Raw genomic sequence first — 15694 nt, forward strand, 5'->3', positions numbered from 1 at the left:
TCACGTCCAGTGTTTCATGATTCTTCCTCTGTAAGTTATATATATATACACACATATATACAGTGATACCTTGGCTTACGAACTTAATTGGTTCCCAGACAGACTGTGTAAGGTGAAAACTGTGTATCCCATAAATTAATTTCCCATGGGAAACCATTAAAAGGAGAATAATCCGTCGACGTCACGCTTTCTGATGACGTCACGCTCGCCATCCGCCCTGCGGTGTGGCGTCTGAACTGCAGCCGAAAGCCAAGAGCCAGCGATCGCTCCTTGCGTTTGGCCTTCTAACGCTCGCCCGGGCGAGCCGAAAGAGCCGCGATGGTCTGCGGTGGCTTCACGTGTTCCAAAAACGCCCTGTGCTCCTTGAACGTCGTCTACATGGTGAGCGTCGGAAATCCAGTCACTTGGTCCTTGCTAGCCAGCCGCTTTAGCATGCTAGCCCGGACCCGGGCTAGCAACCTCGCCGCGACGCCGAAGAATTGGACCTCTGCGCTTTTGATTTTAAGGCAAATTCGCTCCTTCGGCATCTCTAAATAAAACAAATTGTCGTAGCAACTCTCGACTGCTGCTGTCGGCCTGCTGGTTCTTATTTAGGCGGTTGGATGGATTCCTCGCGACAACTCGGGCAGGCGACGCGCACCACCGGCCCTTTTCATCCGGTCGCGTTGGCCGGTTCGACCGGTGCCACTCAACTGCCGCGTTTTGAAGCCCAATATTCGTGGAAGTGCATTTATTACACGTCGACCCGTGAAAGCTCCAAAAACGGACATTGTGGGGCCTAACTCGGGGCGTGGACCAGCACTGACCCACCCACGTCACGTCGTGTGGCCCACGGACACGAACGGAATAGCGGACTGGTGTATCGATCCCTGAGTTGGAAAACCGAAATTGGATCACAATGGCAGAAGACCTGCACGTCGCTGAAGTCACTTGCTATTTGTATTTTGACCCCACGTGTATCAAAGAGATCGTCTAACATGCCCTCCCCAAAAAATATGTGAAATTATAGAGGTGGTTGTGCTGTGTACAGATGGTGGGCCTGCTGCTGATTGGCGTGGCGGCGTGGGGCAAGGGTTTCGGCCTGGTCTCCAGCATCCACATCATTGGTGGCGTGATCGCCGTGGGCGTCTTCCTCTTGCTCATCGCCATGGTGGGGCTGGTGGGAGCCCTGCGCCACCACCAAGTCATGCTTTTCTTTGTATCCTTTCCCCCTCACGTGGCGGCCAATTCCGAACACTCGAGCGCTTTCTTTGACGCCTGCCTTGCTAGTACATGGTCATTCTTTTCATCGTCTTCCTCTTTCAATTTGGAGTGTCCTGCTCCTGCCTGGCGATGAACCGCAGTCAGCAGGTGAGTCGTCCCCTTCTCCTTTTAAAGCTCAAATTGCCGAATGCAGTTCCCCGCGACAATCTCGTAAACGTTCTCGGCTCACCGCCATTGGGCTCCTCGTCGTGCCAAACATGCTGTTGGACTCGAGATACTTGACCACCCTCCACCCACGATGGCGGCGCGCTCATTTTCACGACAGCCATGCCAGAAGCGTTTGCCGTCTCGGTTCCTTTTGATTTGGCGCTCGCTTTGGGTGCATTGCGAAGCCTTCCCTTTGTCCCTCCGGGGTGTGACGACTGCTCCACCCAACGTGAATAAAAGGAAGCGGTGACTTTAGTCGAGGTCTCGCCGACGTGCCTTGCTCTTCCAGGAGGTGTTTTTAAACTCGGCGTGGGGAATGTTGGAAAACAATACTAAGATGGATCTGGAGAGTCAGCTCAACTGCTGCGGGCTGCTCAACGTCGCCAGCAAACGAGGGCAATTTGAGCGGGACCTGCAGAACTGCCCTGCCGTAAGTCTGACGACTACACGCCGCATTTGTTTCCATTTGGCCGTTTGCCCCGATATTGCGGATTGGTTTCGTCTGTGTGATTTCTTGTTGACAAACTGTCACTCAAGACTTGAAGTAATTTCTGTGCCATCTCACCGAAATGAGCTTGATGATGATACTGTATACAGTGATACCTTGGCTTACGAACTTAATTGGTTCCCAGACAGAGTAAGGCAAAAAATGTGTATCCCAAAAATTAATTTCCCTTAGGAAACCATTAAAATGAGAATAATCCATTCCCAGGTCCCCATAAAACATAATTTTCTACTTTCTAATTTTCTAAGCCTTAAAACTACAGAAAATACACCTTATTTTATGTATAATAAATGTGCCATGATATTATAATTAAAGAAATCAACTGTACTATATAATAAAGTGGTTTTATTGACCATTGTGATGGTCGTTGATGGCTTGATGGAATGGAGTGGCCGGTTTCATCAGCATTAAACACTTGATGAGGAACGTAGCCGTCTTCTTTCACCATCTTGAGGAATGATCCCTTGGTGCTTTTTCTGCGATAATTTTACTTTGTTCCTCATCAATTGTGTTCTGTTTAGCTGGGTTGGTAGCTTTTTGCATCAAATGTACAGATGGCTTGTGCGGGTTAGTTGTGGAGCCTGATTGATGGGAATTTTAACCTTGCAGTCCACACTCTGACTTTGATCTATCAAAGTTGAACAAAGTCCAAATGTGACTGTTTTCTATCCATTTTGTCTCTCTCTGTCGTCTGCCTGTCTCTTTAATTTTTAAACCACCTCCCCTCACTGCAGCGTTCTTGACCAATCACATGGCTTTAACCGAAGACTGGGGGCGGGGAATAGAGGACAAAAAATGTTGGGTGCCATTTTCTTTTTTGGAGAATGGCTACACTCTCTGTCTGTAACCCCCCCCCCCCCCCCCCCCAACCTCACTGCTGCGTTCTTGACCAATCACGTGGCTTTAACCGACGACTGGGGGCGTGGAATAGAGGACCAAAACAAGCCGGCTGCCATTTTCTTGTTAGGTGAACAGGCTCGTTTGTGGACGACACATCACTCATTGTGGCAGCTCTGTGTGGATCCCGAAAAATAGTTCGGATGCCCAGGTAAAATTTTTATAAATGTAAAGTTCGTAAACCGAAACGTTTGTATGCCAAGGGGTTCGTAAACCGAGGTATCACTGTACAGTAAATGCCCCTAAAGACTCGCCCTTTTTATTTGGATGGGGCGTCGAACGTGTTTAAAATTTCTCTGCGACGGAGAAGGTTAATGGCGACCGCATTTGAGCTCAGCTGACAGCTTGTCGATTGGGCAAAGGCCTCATCTGCTATTTTGGTGTCTTGACTGGCAGTTATGCAAGAACACGAGTTCGTGCTACACCTGCGGGGAGATGATGCTGCACCACGCCAGCGAGGCGCTCAAGATCCTCGGAGGCGTCGGGCTCTTCTTCAGCTTCACCGAAGTGAGCGCCGCCCACGCACGCTTTATTACGTCTTCAAAATGCAATACGGGCCATCTTCATGGACGTGGAGGTGTCCTGACTATGCTGAATGTTGTCCTCCAGATTTTGGGAGTGTGGCTGGCGATGCGCTACAGGAACCAGAAGGACCCGCGAGCCAACCCTAGCGCTTTCCTCTAAGCATGCCCCCTTGCCCTTTCTGACACAACGGTACACGACGACGCCCAACTGACGCGCCCGGCCGAAGCCACGACACGCCTTCTTTAACCGAGAGGCCACCCGCTCGCCCCAGTCTCCATTTGAGAGCCTGTCGCACCGCCCGACCCGCTTCCCGACCACCCCAAGTGAGAATCGTTCCACAAATTAGGCCACCGCGTTGCGCATTGCAATGTTTTGCATGACAAAGGGGAGACGGCGGGGCGCGTCGAGCAAAAGTCGGTCCGATGTCAATTGCGCCAACGCCCACTTGGAGATGGCAACCTGTGGAATGGCCGCCATCTTTGTGGCATCTTCTCAAAGGGCACGGAATGATGTCGTCTTGCTTGCTCCTCCCGGCAATCAATCATCTTGTGTTTGCACCAATTGCGGAGCGATCCGTCTCAGATGGGAAGACAACTCATGAGCGGCTCCCAAAGCTTCCGATTGTCCACAGCCTTGCCATTGGCACCGATTTCTCACCGGTTGATATTTTACCCTTTCTGCCAGGCTTCATGAAATCAGACAAATTATCTTTGGGTGATTATCGATGTTGAATGAATTGGGGCATGCAACCACAATCAATCAAAGGCGGGTCATTTTATAAAATGAAACATCGGATGGCTTTGGAAACATGTTATACTGATGGAAACCAATCACCGGTAATTGGGAATAACTGTTCTAATTTGTAGAACAGATGAAGCAATGTCTCAAAGTGTGTGGGGAGCGGGGTCACATTTGTTGTAAGCATGAGAGTGGAAGCCAAGTCAAAAATGGTCTATGCACGCCACCACTTGTTGAAACGTCATTTTGGGATTCAGATTGTGGTTGTGCCCTCTGAATTTGCCGCAAATTCTCAGGCAAAATGGCCACCTTCTGAGATTAATAAAAAAATGGATTACTTTTGCTTAATTCCTATTGCACAACTAACCACATTGTAATAAAACTTGTGGGGGTACAGAGAACATTTTTGACTGTCGTAAACGGGACCAAAAGGTGTGATTTTTATTTTTTTTTGGGGGGGGGGCGGCGGCAGGGGTGGTGTCTGAATCCTTCCAATCCTGAAATTTTACTTGTACAGTGATACCTCGGCTTACGAACTTAATCGGTTCCTAGACAGTGTGTAAAGTTAAGTGTATCCCAAAAATTAATTTCCCATAGGAAACCATTAAAATGAGAATAATCAATTCCCAGGTCCCCATAAAACATAATTTTCTACTTTATAATTTTCTAAGCCTTAAATCTACACAAAATATACCTTATTTTATTTATAATAAATGTTCTATGGTATTATAATAAAATAAATTAACTGTACTATATAATAAAGTCATTTTATTTACCTTTGTGATGGTCGTTGATGGCTTGATGGAATGGAGTGGCCGGTTTCCTCAGCATTAAACACTTGATGAGGAATGTAACCTTTCACCATCTTGAGGAATGATCCCGTGTAGGTGCTTTCTCTGATAATTTTATCTACTTCCTCATCAATTGTGTTCTGTTTAGATGGGTGGATAGCTTTTTGCATCGAGTGTGTAAATGGCTTGTGCAGGTTGTGGAGCCTGATTGATGGGATATTTTAACATTGCAGTGTTCACTCTGCCTTTGAACTATCAAAGTTGAAACTCACTGTCGTCTGCCTGTCTCTTTAATGTTTAACCCCCCCCCCCACCGCTGCGTTCATGACCAATCACGTGGCTTTAACCAAAGACTGGGGGCGGGGAATAGAGGACAAAAACAGTCGGCTGCCATTTTTTTGTTAGAAGAACAGGTTCGTTCACGAACGACACATCACTTATTGAGGCAGCTCCATGTACGAAAAAAGTTTGTATGCCAAGGTAAAATGTTCATAAATGTAACGTTCTTAAACCGAATAGTTCGTAAGCCAAGGGGTTCGTAAACCGGGGTATCACTGTACTCGACTTGAGATTGCTTGTTCCCGACCACATTTGACATTTTGACTGTGTGTCATTTTCATTGCGTTTTGTCACGTTGCTTTGGAGATGATGGAGGAAGCAACCAAGACTGTGAATGCTCCTGCAGTGTTTAATTAAATTTGCCCTCCTCAATCACTAAAAGGCATTGAGACAAAACTTGTGGATGAGTTGCGAGGATATTGTGTGTCTTCACAATCTGTGTGTGTGGGTCATGTTGCATTTGAACTGAAGTTTGGACGATGGCTTTCCAAGCCAGTCGCGTTGAAATCTTGATGAACTGCAACTGAGCCAGCCGTCACCTTTCGGGACGGCAACGGACTGCAGACGTGATTTTGTAAATAGAGCAAATATGATGTTGTGCGTAGTTTCCACTCCGTCTCACCCGGCGACCGATCTTTGTGTTGCACGATGGCGTTGCTGCGTGCAGTTTGTCCAGTCTGGTGCGTCGCAGGTCCCACCCCGTTCAGCGGCCAATTTGAGCATCATAATCAAGCATCACTTTGGCCGTTGGATGTCACCCACCAATGTCCTTGCGCCACCTTCTCTGCGTGGCGCTCGGATCGTTTTCGCTGATGACGTCCTCATTCCCGCGTAGCCGTGCGTCTTGTCTTTCTTATAAGTTAGTCTCATTAGTACTGCCAATGTATCTTTCCATTACGGCTGTATTTTAATGGGGGGGCACCCTCCCCTCCAGCGAAGCACTGAAACCACAAAACACGAAGCGGTGAGTGATGATTGTCTTAATTTTTAACTTGCGGGCGGCAGACAACCGACAGCCCCGATCAGTCTGTTGTCTGACCCCTACGCCAAACGTGGATCTTGGTTGGGTCCTGCTCCAGTCGCCGGAACAACTTGCGACGGGCGTGTCCAGAACAGAAGCATGGCCAGCGGAGTGCGTTTATTGTTGCACAGTGTGCAGAGGCTCCTTTTTCATGATTGCCTTTTGTTGTCGCTTGCCACGACTATTTTAGCGCTCGTTGGTGTTGTTAAATGGATGCTTTGTGCTAAACGTATTTGTGAAATATGTTGTGGGTCTTTTTCAAGTTCTCTCTGCTGGTTCTTTGATGCGCTTTTAACTTGGTGACGAGCGTCCACTTGAATTCCACGTCGGAGTTGAACTTGCCTGCTTGCAGCCGGCGCCCGTTTTTTCCGCCGCTGCTTTTTCCCCTCACTGTGTACAGTCGCTTTGCCGGTTATTAATTTGGGCTGGCGTTGTATTTCCCATGTCTTTTGGGTCCTTTAATTTTACAAATAAAATTTCCAATTGTTCCATAGGTTTTGCATGCCTTTTTTTTAAAACGACGCCAGTGGCGTTCGGTCCAAGACGGCCGAGGGACCCGTAGAACTGAAACTATTTGAGCGAAGGGACTGTTTGGTGAACAAGCATACCTGCCAACTACTCCGGTTTGCCGTAAAACTATGGTTTTTATTATCCCATTCCAGGTTACGGTTTAATAATGAAAATTACGGTTTCCAACAAAAACAATCAAAATAGTTCATTCACAGTGCCAGCTGTTAGCTTCCTTTAGATAAGATATGGGCAAACTACGGCCTGCAGGCCGTGGGGCTTTTTAATCCGGCCCGCCGAACTTGCCCAAATTATAGAAAAACAGTGTCTGAAACTCAACGACAAAAAGTTAGCGAACAACAGGGCAGACATGTCTGAAACGCTGCCTGCCCCAACTTTCCTGGAATCCAGAGTGAGGCCTCATTCCTGGAATCGAGAGTCAAGAGTTAGCATCGTTCTTATTATTGTCATGGCATCTGCCAGAGAAAAATCAACAAAAAAGTGTGAAAAGTAAAACAAAAATTAGTCATTTCGTGAAGAATACTCCTGAGCATTTCCTAGAATTATACTCCGGTCAAGAAAAGGTGAAAATTACGTGAACTAAGGAAAAATGTTTCCAGAGTCCAAAATTGCAAAGAAATATGGCTGTGGACGGACAAAAACCAGCAATATTATCCATTTTCTTGGAGAAGAATTGTCGAGAACCATTGTCGAAGAAATACAAACTGAAGCTTTCAAGCCACTGACGCTAGTACCGATTATGAGGACATATTTCAATACCCAACTTAGAAAAGTACTGTCGTTGCGTCTTTCTTTGTGGGAGTGCAATACGTCTTCAACAAGAGAAAATATCTTCAAGATTCTTCAGGATGAGATTGACCGTGGAAGAATTTAGTGTGTTTTGCAGCGGACAGCTCTTCTGTAATGCTTGAATCGAAGAAAGGGCTTGCATCGTATATCAATGAGATATCGCCATCTACCTACATTGCAGGTAAGCTTTTTTTTTCTTTTTTTTTTGTAAGCTAATAAATAATTACACGCAGTATCACCCCTAACCAATCATGATATTAAACTATGGATTTTCTTCCAAGCCCGGATAAATACAGATTGGGTCAAGAAGGGCATCCGACGCAAAAGCTTGGCCAAAACAAACATGCAAATCAAACCTCTGAAGAATGAGGACCCTTTGAATAGAAAAGCCAAAAGGAAAAGAAGCTGATGATTTTTGTGCCATGATATAGATGATAAATAATTTTTATAAATAAATTATTTTTCATATCTGTTAACAGGTTGTTCTTGTCACCTCATACACAAAGTCAAGCAATTTCATGTAAAGCTGGATGACCTCCTCATAATAATAATAATAATAGATTTAATTTCTAAGCCCCTTTCAAAACTCTCACGGTCACTTTACAGTCACAGGATCAGTTTTTCTGCGGGTGAGCAGCAGCAGCCACATGCCTCACTCAACCCAGAAGTAACTCAAATAGATAGAACGCTAGCTAGCAGATAGCCTAGATATAGACAGCTAACTAGCTAGATAGCCATATAGCTAATAAATAGCCAGCTACATAGCTAGCTAGCCAGATAGCTAATAGATAGCCAGATATGTAGCTAGCTAGCTTGCATTTTTATTATAAAATATAATAGATAATAATACATTTCATTTCTAAGCGCCTATCATAACTCTCAAGGTCACTTTACAGTCACAGGATGAGTTTTTCAGCGGGTGAGCAGCGGCAGCCACATGCGCCAGCGTTCACTCAACCCAGAAGTAACTCAAATAGATAGAAAGCTAGCTAGCTAGCAGATAGCCTAGAGATAGACAGCTAGATAGCCATATAGCTAATAAATAGCCAGCTACATAGCTAGCTAGCCAGATATGTAGTTAGCTGGATTGCATTTTATTATAAAATATAATAGATAGCAAATAGCTAGTTAGCGAGATAGCCAGCTGGATAGCTAGATAAATAACTCAAGAAATATTCACACTAAATGCTGATTTAATACGATTGACTAGCTATGTTGAAATTTCCAGACTGTCATCTAAAGGCAAAATGGGACGCTTAGATATCTTCTACTACCTGGAGAAGAGCAGTAAACGGAAACAAGCACTCAAAGCAATTAAGGTGGAGCTGTAACATGACATATACCTGTATGTTCTGGTATTGAACCATTGATTGCAATACAGTGAGACCTCAACTTACGAACTTAATTGGTTCCCAAACAGAGTGTGTAAGGTGAAAAGTGTGTATCTCGAAAAAAAAATCCCATAGGAAACCATTAAAATGGGAATAATCCGTTCCCGGCTTTCCATAAAATATAGTTTTTAACTAAATAAGCCTTAAAACTACACACAACATACCTTATTCTATGTATAATAAATGTGATATTGTATTGTAATAAAAAGAAACACTGGATTGTATCATAAAGTCACAAAGAGAGGCACATTACATGAGGACTGTAATTAAAGAAATAAACTGTGCTGTAAAATAAAGTTTTATTTACCTTTTTGATGGTCGTTGATGGCTTATGGAAGGACAGTCACCTTCCATAAGGACTGTTGGTAACTTAACCTCTGGTGTGGCTTCTCTTCTTTTTTCTTTGGAGACTCATCATTTTTGCTGATTAAAAATCTCTTAATTCACACTTGTTGCTTTCTGACTTGTAAGGTCTTACGAAGCTGAAGCATCACATTATCGTTCATCATTTTGATGATTGTCATAGCCAGTCTTTTCTGGATGGAACTGTTCGGTAAAAGCCTGCACATCATTCCACTTTGCCAACATTGCCTTCTCCTCATCGCCCTCAGATGTTCTCGAACCATCCGTTACTGGCTTTAACATCCTCAATAAGCGCAGAACTTCCAGGTTGGCGCATGCTGATATTGGTGTGAATTAGCCGTGCTTTCTCGCCTAAAATAGCTTTACGCTGTCGCCGGATAGCTGCTTTTCGTTAATCCAAATTAACAGAAGATTTTCAACTTCTTCGATTGCCCGAGACCGTCGCTTTGAGAGCACGGAAACAACTTTTGCAACAGACGCACCTTTGATGGCTTCTCTATTCCGGAGAATGGTAGCAATGGTTGACTTAGCATAGCCGTGTTCGGCCACTAAATCACACAAACGCACACCTCGTTCGTGTTTTTCAATTATCTCCTTCTCAGCGACGATGCGATGATTTAATTTTGTGTCTTCTTGGGCTGAACACGAGCATGTGGTGGTTTTTCGGTCCCATCATAGTAAAATTATCAGCAAAAAGCTCCAAGTAGGCGATCGACGTTTGCATTCAATGACAGGGGGTGTGGAAAGTAGCGCCGGCTGGAGCACTGTTCGGTCGTGTGCTTCCGCTGAAGATTACTCCGCCAGCGGTGGTGGGTGTGTATTCTGAAAATAGTGCTTATAGTAAGGTTTAATTTTCATAAATTTGACGTTCTTAAGACGAAAAGTTTGTAAGTTGAGGTCTCACTGTACATGGCAATGTATCGGTTACAAAGACCTGGGGCACAAAACACTAATGTGACCATAACTCATTCATTACGGTTACCTTAGTGTAATGATAATGTAATAGAGCCGAGGTCACCTTGTGGAATAGGCCTCTATTGTATACGGAAAAATCAAAAGTAAGATGAACAGTTGAATTTATTGCATATGGTATATTCATGATGACCATTTCTTTAATACCACGCTTTATACATTTACTCACTACAAAGCCAAAATACATGCATATTTTTTTTTTCTCAAATGCAGTTAACTCTGCTTGCTAAATTCTTGTGATTGTTTCACCTCTAATTTCAGGAGGAAGAAGGTGTGCCTTGTGGCTAAATCTGTTCTGGTCATGGACCACAGTAATGCTGACTATGAGCGTGTATTTAGCCACATCAACAAAAATAAAACGGAATTTCGGTAAAGCCTGTCTATGAAAGTTCTTTGAAGCCTTATAACAGTGTTTGAAACAACGTCTGCCCGGAGGCCCGGGGCATACAACTTTTACGTCTGGCGTACAACTTTCAAAACATCTCGGCCCGGGTGGCCGACAACTTCTTTAAGAAAAAAACAAAAAAAAAATAAAAATAAAACGATTTTTCTTATTCAATAAAGCAAAAGCTAAGCTTTCCAAGAAGGAGAGCAGGGAGGTGTGCCCGGAGTTTGCTTGGTTGCTGCATGCATTGTGTATGTGTTTGTTTAACCTTGGCGGACTTTTACTTTTGGTCTTCTTTTGCTACTTTGTATTTTTTCCATTCAGATGATTTTGATGTTTTACATTTTGTTCCTGCTGACTTTATTTTAATACAATTTGTCAAACAACCTCCTGCTCCCTCCTGCCTGCTTTTTGGGATCCGAACCCGCCATCACCACCTCGCAAACCGTGACAGAATGAACCAGCCCCTGATGATCGTGCCGGGTGTCCTTTTAAGTGTCAATGATTAAACAACCAGCACCTGCGAGGCTGCAGGCAGGGCTGACGTCGCTACCCGCTGGTCGCCAACCAGATCATGACTATATATAACGGGCGGCCCGGTAGTCAAGTGGTTAGCACACCGGCTTCACAGTGCAGAGGTCGCCGGTTCGCGTCCCGGTCCGGCCTCCCTGTGTGGAGTTTGCATGTTCTCCCCGGACCCGCGTGGGTTTTCTCCGGGTACTCCGGTTTCCTCCCACACTCCAAAAACATGCATGGCAGGCAGATTGACCACTCCAAATTGTCCCTAGGTGTGAGTGTGAGAGTGACTGTTGTATGTCTTTGTGTGCCCTGCGATTGGCTGGCAACCAATTCAGGGTGTCCCCCGCCTCGTGCCCGAAGACAGCTGAGATAGGCTCCAGCAACCCCCGCGACCCTAATGAGGAATAAGCGGTACGGAAAATGAGATGAGATGAGAGAGATATATATATAACCTTTTCATCAATAAAAATTATGGTTTCCAATAAATAAAAACAATAAATCCAAAAATATATATATATATATATATATATATATATATATATATATATATATATATATATATATATATATATATATATATATATATATATATATCTCAAGCCACTCATGAAAAGAAGGGCCTTGCGGCGACTGTTAAAAACTCCCCGCCCAAGGGCGACGTCTGACATGTAGTTCTGCGACGCAGATGCTGAAAGGATAAAAGGCTTTGGATCAATAATCCGTGAAATGCGCACCATGGCAAAATAACAAATGCCCCCGGCTTCAAAGTGATGTCTTTTGACACATCCCCTCTATTGAAGCCAGCAACCGAGAGAGACAGCGGCATTAGCGATGGAGATGCAAGTTGTTCAGTGACGTGCGAGCGGGAAGGCAAATCATTCTCTTGACTGGCCAAAGACAAACAGGTCAATGAGGCCGATCAATAATTAAACAGAGGAGGAATATGGAGGAATGCTTGCTTTCCAGAGAGGAGGCCGGTGTGTGTATGTGTGTGTGTGTGTGTGTGTGTGTGTGTGTGTGTGTGTGCGTGTGTGTGCCTGCGTACTTGCGGCGGGGGGGGGGGGGGGTAGCGGTCGCATTTGAAATGTGGTCAATGACATTGTGCCACCTGTTTTGCCAAGGTAAATTGATGCCTTCATCTCTGAAGCAGTACAACGATCATGAGTTTTTCAAATATTTTGGGGTAGGGAGGGTTCTGCCTGTGTGGTTTCTGTTATGTAATCGTTTTACTAAATCGTGCTCCAACAGGTTTGAACCTTCATTTCACAAATTTGAATAACTTTTCTTGGGGAACCAAGACCGAGATCCAAATATCACCCACTCGTAGATTAGTTGGTCATTTGAAACTAAAATGTTCACCAAGACGACAATGAGCTGACGGCTGACATTGACACGCCCAACTCGCATCTTCAATCGTCATACCTGTCAACCTTGGCTGGTAGCTGCTCTTATAATACACAAATTCCTTGGGGAGGCGGTTGGACGCAGGGGGGGCATCCTCACTTCGTGGATTTTCACTTAGCGCGGGGGGTGTTGGTCCCCATTAACTGCAATAAATGGGGGATTACTGTACTACTCTTGTCGACCAAAAACATTTGTTCAGGCGTGCGACCTTGCAAAAACCTCCATTGCAAAAGGATCCACCTGTTGACAACGGTCGCTTTGGGAGAGGCTTTCAGGTTCCTGTTCTCGGCTTTGAAGTGTGGAGCCTTCGATGAAAAGAAAGCTTGGGACGTCAACAGCTGCCGTCGCGGACCTCCAACGTGATACATCTGACCACCGCTGGATGGCACAGTGATTGAAAACTTTTGCGAAATGAAGCTCGATGAAAATGTTTCTTCAGCCGTCATCTGTACTTCTTTGAAGGTGTCGGACGTTTCGCTTCTTATCCAAGATGCTTCTTCAGCAAACTAAAGTCTTACTGGTAGTTTCGGCCCTATATATATGTCGATATCCCTACTGTCCAGACGTGGCGGTGCCGGACTCTGCTATGATTGGTCCCTGCTCTCAGGTTGGGGGGAGCAGAGGACTACTCCCTGCGGCTCCACTGATTACTTCTATTGTCCTGACTGACGACTGGCCTGATTGCCCAATTTGCTCTGGTATCACCTCATCAGCATAACTAAGCCCATGGTGCTTAAGCAGTCTGTTGTACGAATGATCCAAATTGAACCTCACACCACCATGTCGGTTTAGTGAAGGATTTTGCTGTTTTATGAAAGTAAAATTCTTTTACTCCCATCCCATCTATTTTCTTTTGCTAAGATTTTAACCTCATTGTCGTCAAATGAGTGGTTGCTAGCTTTTAGGTGCATATGTACTGCAGATTGAGGCCCATTAGTATTATCCCTGCGATGTTGATAAAGTCTTTTTTTGAGAATTTGTTTAGTCTCCCCAATGTATTGCTCTTTACAATTTTCATTCTTACAATGTATTGAATAAACTACATTACAGTACTTTGTTTTTCATTTGGCAGCTTATCTTTTGGATGCACTAATTTTTGCCTTAAAGTGTTTATCGGTTTGAAATAAGTAGGAATTTTGTGTTGCCAAAGGACTCTGTAGTATTTCAGAAACTCCTGAAATGTAAGGTACTGCTACTCCTCTCCTTTTTGTATCTTCAGAATTTTTGGTTTCATTCCCTATTCTTTCCTTTTGACATTTGTTAAAAGACCACTGAGGGTACCCACAGTTTGTGAGTGCTCTCTTAATGTGTTTTGACTCCTTGGCTCTCCCTTCAACGCTTGTTGGTATTAGTTTAGCCCTATGCTGGAGGGTTCTGATAACTCCTAGTTTGTGTTGTAGAGAGAAACCTTTTCATCGATGGACCACTCCTGTACGACTGAGAGCTTACACAGACAAAAAAAAAAATAAAGCTCGGTTCTCGAAAAATCGTGGGGGCTCTGGGGGCTGTATTTCAGAAGATGTCAGCGAATCAACGCCCTGTGTGGAAGCCTCTTGTGTTCCTTCCTCGTCTGTCGTTTCATAAATGGCCGAGGTCACAGGTGTAAAACTAGGGTCCTGGTGGGCCACCGCCCTGGAGGTTTTCTGACTCTCTTGGTTGCAATGCACCTGATTCAAATGAGCAGGTTCCATGTCAGGCTCACGCAGAGCTCGCTGATGATCATCATCATCAGAATCATGGTGCGTTGCAACGGAGAGACTTGAAAAACACCCAGGACGGCCGCCCTCCACGACCCGACCGAACCAGACTAGGGTGTTGTTGAACTGAGGAAGTCGATTCCTTGCAACACCGTCCTAAATAGATTTAAAAAAAAGATCATTCAGATTTAATGTGATCCATGAAAAGGTGAAATGAAACAGGTAATATGCTAACGTGCGTTCCCTGGCTCCAAGTAGTTGAAGGCACCCGAAAATGAGCTGGCTTTGACCCACATATTTTATTATTTATCATTTTATTCATGGTTTTATTGTTCTATATATTGTTGTTTTATTGTAAAGTGGCATTGGGTGTTCAGAAAGGCGCTTGTAAATTTGGTTTAATAATAATAATAATAATGTTAGTATTATTATGATGATGATGATGATGATGATTATTATTATATGTATATATTATTAGGTCAGTGCTGTTGGACAGTCTGCGGTTGGATGGATGCATGGCTTGAGGAGCCCGCGATAAGAAGAAAGCAGCGTCAGCGCAGAGCGCCGATGCGTATGTGGAACTGTCGCGGCTTGGAATTAAAGCGGATTTATGTGGGACAGGAGATATGAGACAATGTCTTTTCGTCAATGGATGCTACAGCTTCGTGTTTGCTTTTAACATTTAGCTTGTAGTAGACGTACAAATTCCACCATGATGTCCCTGATCCACTGCTGACATGGATGCTTTGATCCTCTCCTCTTTCAAGTAGAACTGCTTCATGTCATCACAAAGAGGGTACAGCAAGTCCTGAAGAATGAATGACTCTGTGTCTTTGTGTTGTCATATTTGTTATTTTTTCAAAAAAATTTCCCCAAGATGGTGGCGCGTGAACACGCAGCGGCTCCCCTCTCCCGGCAAATTGGCGTTTTCATGTTTATGTTTGTTAAAGTGCCTTGCATGCTGGGTCCGAGAGGACAGTAATTTCATCTGTGCTGTATGTCATGCATATTAGCATATTTGACAATAAAGCTGACTTTGACTTTATTATTATTATTATTATTATTATTATTATTATTATTATTATTATTATTATTATTATTATTATTATTATTATTATTATTATTATTATTATTATCCATCCATCCATTTTCCTTACCGCTTATTCCTCATTAGGGTCGCGGGGGTGCTGGAGCCAACCCCAGAATGTGTTGCCATCTTATTATTATTATTATTATTATTATTATTATTATTATTATTATTATTATTATTATTATTATTATTATTATTATTATTAAAGGGCAGTGAAAGTAGTGAGGCAGACTGCGCTTTGTAATTGGCGGGAAGCAAGTGAGGTGGGGGGAGGAATCAGCACCATGGACAGTGCCTGGTCAACAAGACGACCTCCCTCCGAAGGCTTCC

The 15694-nt window shown here is 44.2% G+C and overlaps 1 protein-coding gene across 3 annotated transcripts; it reads left to right on the plus strand.

Annotated features, from left to right (window-relative positions):
* The first annotated feature begins 200 nt into the window (after positions 1-200).
* tspan31 (tetraspanin 31) lies at positions 201-6719 on the plus strand. Of its 3 annotated transcripts, none has more exons than XM_089005128.1 (6): positions 201-381; positions 1031-1198; positions 1270-1350; positions 1700-1840; positions 3209-3319; positions 3422-6719. In XM_089005128.1, exons 1-6 carry the CDS (start codon positions 319-321, stop codon positions 3494-3496), a joined length of 639 nt encoding a protein of 212 aa, XP_088861254.1. In that variant the 5' UTR covers positions 201-318; the 3' UTR covers positions 3497-6719. The 3 variants fall into 3 exon arrangements, with proteins under 3 accessions (XP_088861254.1, XP_088861270.1, XP_088861262.1); XM_089005144.1 differs by lacking the exon at positions 201-381 and adding an exon at positions 388-939; XM_089005136.1 differs by lacking the exon at positions 201-381 and adding an exon at positions 388-925.
* Positions 6720-15694: the final 8975 nt, after the last annotated feature.

This window comes from Hippocampus bargibanti, linkage group LG01 (assembly GCF_051943395.1).
Source record: "Hippocampus bargibanti isolate YZ-2025 linkage group LG01, ASM5194339v1, whole genome shotgun sequence".
In the NCBI taxonomy this organism is placed as follows: Eukaryota; Metazoa; Chordata; class Actinopteri; order Syngnathiformes; family Syngnathidae; genus Hippocampus; species Hippocampus bargibanti.

What these genes read in the sequence shown, in the direction of transcription:
- tspan31 (XM_089005128.1), top strand. Translation starts at nt 319, where the DNA reads ATGGTCTGCGGTGGCTTCACGTGTTCCAAAAACGCCCTGTGCTCCTTG. An exon ending in CCTTGAACGTCGTCTACATG is followed by an intron (nt 382 to 1,030) that starts GTGAGCGTCGGA and finishes TGCTGTGTACAG; the next exon opens with ATGGTGGGCCTGCTGCTGAT. An exon ending in CGATGAACCGCAGTCAGCAG is followed by an intron (nt 1,351 to 1,699) that starts GTGAGTCGTCCC and finishes TTGCTCTTCCAG; the next exon opens with GAGGTGTTTTTAAACTCGGC.